This window comes from Adiantum capillus-veneris, chromosome 7 (genome assembly GCF_014529385.1).
Source record: "Adiantum capillus-veneris isolate H3 chromosome 7, ASM1452938v2, whole genome shotgun sequence".
Taxonomy (NCBI): domain Eukaryota; kingdom Viridiplantae; phylum Streptophyta; class Polypodiopsida; order Polypodiales; family Pteridaceae; genus Adiantum; species Adiantum capillus-veneris.
In genome coordinates this window covers 88,235,841-88,240,170 of record NC_140937.1, presented here as the reverse complement: position 1 = coordinate 88,240,170, position 4,330 = coordinate 88,235,841, and the positions used below count along the sequence as shown (strand labels likewise).

The 4,330-nt window shown below is 46.3% G+C and overlaps 1 protein-coding gene across 1 annotated transcript; it reads right to left on the bottom strand.

Annotated features, from left to right (window-relative positions):
- Positions 1-978: 978 nt before the first annotated feature.
- LOC147454188 (uncharacterized) lies at positions 979-3,130 on the bottom strand. Its single transcript, XM_086516199.1, has 4 exons — positions 2,663-3,130; positions 2,355-2,582; positions 1,508-1,724; positions 979-1,393 (listed from the first exon to the last, which is right to left on the bottom strand). The coding sequence occupies exons 1-4, from the start codon at positions 2,843-2,845 to the stop codon at positions 1,110-1,112; spliced, it is 912 nt and encodes a 303-aa protein (XP_086372325.1). The 5' UTR covers positions 2,846-3,130; the 3' UTR covers positions 979-1,109.
- Positions 3,131-4,330: the final 1,200 nt, after the last annotated feature.

The following is a 4,330-nucleotide window of genomic DNA, read 5'->3' as shown; positions in this document are numbered from 1 at the left end:
GAGCACGTGGCCCAAAAAAGTCTTGGCCTTTAAGGCACTGCTTTTTAAAACGATGTACAGAAGGCTGCCCCTTATGTTACTACCTTCTAAAACGTTGTACAAAAGTCTGCCGATGGAGCCCGTTTCCACTTACGTTTCAAAACGTTGGGCAATGGGATGCTCCTGCCGTAGCCTAAAACTCTATCGAGCCCTTGAGCTCTTGAGACCTTCCGGTCCCCCTCTTCTTTGCGCGCACTCCCAAGATCACTGAGCCAGTGGGTCATAAGAAGTCTTGCCCCCTTCTAAAACATTGTATAGAAATCTACCGATGGAGTCCCTTATCACCTGAGTTTCAAAACACTAGGAAATGGGTTGCTCCTCTCTATAGCCTAAAACTCTATCGAGCCCCTGAGCCCTTCCGATCCTCCTCTTCTTCATGCGCTCCCAAGATCACTGAGCCACTGGCTCAAATACCATGTTAAAGTCGACGATTCGGAAACAGAGTCAGGGAGAGAATGCACGAGAGAGGGAGGTTTGCTCGGAAGAGAACCAACAAACTTGGCAATGAGTTACATGATTATACAATGGGAGTATAGGCGCACTTATATACCTACTTGGGTCCTTATTACCCCCCATCAAGAAACTGCCCTACTACCGAGAATCATGTCTTACCAAGAATGTAACCCAATGTGTAGGGCCATTGATAGAAAGTTTCTGTTCTGCGCAGGTGGTTGTGCATCTCTCTTCTCCTCTCCATTAAAGACTACCACGCGCCCCTTGCACGCCCTTCTTTCATTTACTATGCTACACTGTACAATTACTACCAAATATCCTGCATTGCTTTGGTGTTTTTCTCGGGGAGAGGGGGCAGGGCGGGGCGGGGCGGGGGGAGGAGGGGAGGTGATCAACCCTGCCATGTTCCAAACCATATAAGCTCTTGATTACAAGCAACTGAAGCTCATAGTGAAAGATGAGATTAGTGCAATTTAAGCCCTATCCTTAGCATGAAAGTGCCTACCATGCCAGTAAAGAATTTAAAAAAAAGTATGGATCAGAGCTAAAGGGGCTATATGCTCTCAAGCCAACAACAGTAAAAGAAAACATTGACAAATCTACACAACTTGTAATAATCAACCATCACCACAGAGTGGCAGCGGGTATGGCGCATAGTAATGGTGCTCTTCTCCATTATCACTTCTCTTGCAAAGCTCACCAAAAACACCAATTGTCATGCTGCCTTCGTCCAAACAGAATTGAGCTGGATGTCTCATAGAGGATGCTTGCTCACTCTCAACTTGTGCCGTCCTCTTCTGTAGGGACCTCGGACCGCCTTGAACAAAAGGCTTCTCAGTGCAACACTCCGCCTCTGGCTGACTGTAATGACCCCCAGAGCCGACTTCCATGGCTCTAGAGCCTAATCAAGGACGAATTTCAGATTAACAAGAGTAAAATGATTACAGTCCAAAACCATTTGGTGAAATCTTGACAAACAGCTTCAATTTCTTCATCATTATGAGACAAACTTTACCTTGAATGTCGTTGGGTATATTAGAGTGATGGCTACACAAGGTTTGAGGTTCGTCTTCCCCGTTGTTAGGCGCGGGCGATGTGATACTCATGTCACTCCTGCAAGAGGCTCGTGTCCGAAAATGTTTAACCCATGGATTGGACAACAATATCCACGGTTGCACTTTCCGCTTCCACTCTAGCCGCCGAGTCCAATTACCATTTTCCCACACCTTGAACTACAATACAAAGAGGAAACATCAAAAACCCATTTAAATAACGCATATTTTTTCTTGATAGTATGTCTAAGAGCTGCAAATAAATCAACTAATACTATAGCTCTGAAGGAATGTAAACAAGAAGAAATGCATTAAAAGCATACACAATGCTTATCCTCACAGGAAAAATCATTTTCCCAGCCATAAGCAATTCCTATTTACCATTCTCTCCAAGAGGAGATTTTGACAATTTTCAGATAATTATTACTATTTTCAACCTACTTTCTCAAAATCTAGACAGGTCTCTTGCTCTCAACCGCCAGCATTTTTTAAATTTTGAAGCGGCACATAGTAAGCTAAGCCTCACTTTCTTAGAACACTGAAGCACAGCAGTATTAGGAGCACCTAAGTCGAACCCATTTTCTTGCAAATTACATCAGAATCAGAAAAACTACGGCAAAAATCATCATCACCTACACATGCCAGAAATTGATCTCCCCGCTTATATCTCTTGCGCACGCATAAATAAGCATAAAACACCATGGCTATACATGCAATCAATACTACAGGTATCCCAAAACCTGTGTAAACAGGCTGGATCAAGACCGCATCATTAAATGTAGAAAAATAGTTGGCACAGAAATGAAATACCTCCATGGATCCAAACGGTGCTGCAGAGCGTGACTGTGCAGAATCTGGATCGAATGCTTCCTCAACACGGGGCTCGTGTCGCTGAGATGGTTGCCCACATACATCCAAAGCACAATACTCCCTCTCGTACAAATCTCTGACAAAGTTTTGTTCCATAAAATTGAGGTAGGAGCTATGTTTACTATCTGTCCACACTGATCCCATCATCAAATCTGACGCCTCCATATCCTGTTAATAAAGATTTGATTGAAACCGAAGAACTGGTGGACAAACGCAGAAACACAAAAGAGAAGGAGAAAGGTGGTCACCCTTTGTGAGCCTGCAGTGTCATCGTCTTCATCAGGATCAATATCGGAATCGAGTTCGTTGACCTCGGCAGCGTGAGTGCAGGTGATGCCACTGGAGGAGCTGCTGCATGTGGGTTGCAAATCATCAGCAATGTATGCATTTGCCACTTCCTCTGAGGGAACTAATGCAGGACGAGAGGGCATGCTGAAGAGGTAAGCAAAGCACTCTCTCTCTCTCTCTGTGTGTGTGAGCACTCATGAACCACCCATACCGACACCCGCAGACATACACACACGCGCGATGTTCTAGAGATCCACAGACTACAAACCCATTCTCTGGATTCCTCTCTCTCTCTCTGTCTCTCTCTCTTAGATCCACAGACTACAAACCCATCCTCTAGATTCCTCTCTCTCTCTCTCTCTCTCTCTCTCTTGGGACGTTAAGATTTTCTTCTTCTTCCTCTCTACCCACTGTTTTTCCTGGAGAGGCGGTTTTCTATTGTCCGAGCTGACAGGGCAGGAAAAGGTCACAGAGTAGCTGACGTGGGAGCGTCTAAGTGTTGTGCCGTTGGCTGACGTGGCGTTCCAAAAGGATAGAGGAAGCCGAAGAAAAGAAGGGCGGCTGATTGAGGGCTGGAATGTTGATACAATCGGATGCACTTTCCCTTTTGGCGGGATATTTTTTTCGACTGCAGATATTTTCGAGCTCCAGCCCACGTTTCGAACATTCAACTTTGCCACCTCAGAAAAGCGTCCCGCCCCTCTCCCTATCATTCCGAGGAGGCTAGCACACAATTTCCACCCAGGGTAAAGGGGCCATTTAAAAGCCGGGGTCCTGTCCTGGGACTGCCGGGGGCCTATTAATAAAGAAGAATTTCTCCAATTCACTTACATGCAGGCGTGGGTGTTGGACTGGTTAGCCAAAGGTGTGATGAGATGCTCACCGTCAGATCGCGGGTTCAACGTGTGTTGGCACAATGTCTCACTAATCGCCCCGGACGCACTTCTTATGCATGGCCTTTTTTGTTACACAGGATTTTTTGTTTGGTGTCGTGCGTAGTGAGCGCTTCACTATTTGCGACCTTGCTTCTATCCCAACTGCGCCTTGAGTTCAGCTCCCGGTTGCACCCTGCCAAGCTGAAAACAGTGCAGGACGTATTCAGCAATTCGTAGCTTCGCTTAGGTGGCTCTAACATGGCCCCTTTACCCTAGTCCACTTAGAGCTGAGTCGCCCCAGTACCAACATGGTAGTGGGTGGAAGGAAGCGCCCCTGGTCGCACCGCCGCTACATATATGAGGCAAAGAAATTTTAGGGGTGGATGGCGATGATCAGTCGGCTTCTGATTGGTTGAAGCTGCCCTACAAACAAAGAGAGGAGATGGCTCCCTGAAATATAGCTTAGTACCCTCATTTCTCCTAGTGCTAGCAGGAGTAACAATCGCCTTCGCTTTTCCCTGCTTGTCTCTCGCTTTTCCTCAACATAGAGTGTGCTCTTCCCCCACTCCTCCACTATTCCCTAGTGCGACCCAGTTGTTAGAGGGCTCCCCCATAGGCCCGTTAAAGGCGATTATAAAGGGCCATAATAGAAAACAGTATGCACAAACGATTTTGGAAAAAGGCGAAGTTGAGGTATATTTTGAGATGCCTGCTCTCTTTCCTTCTCGGTTTCAGGGGAGAAGAGAATGAGGC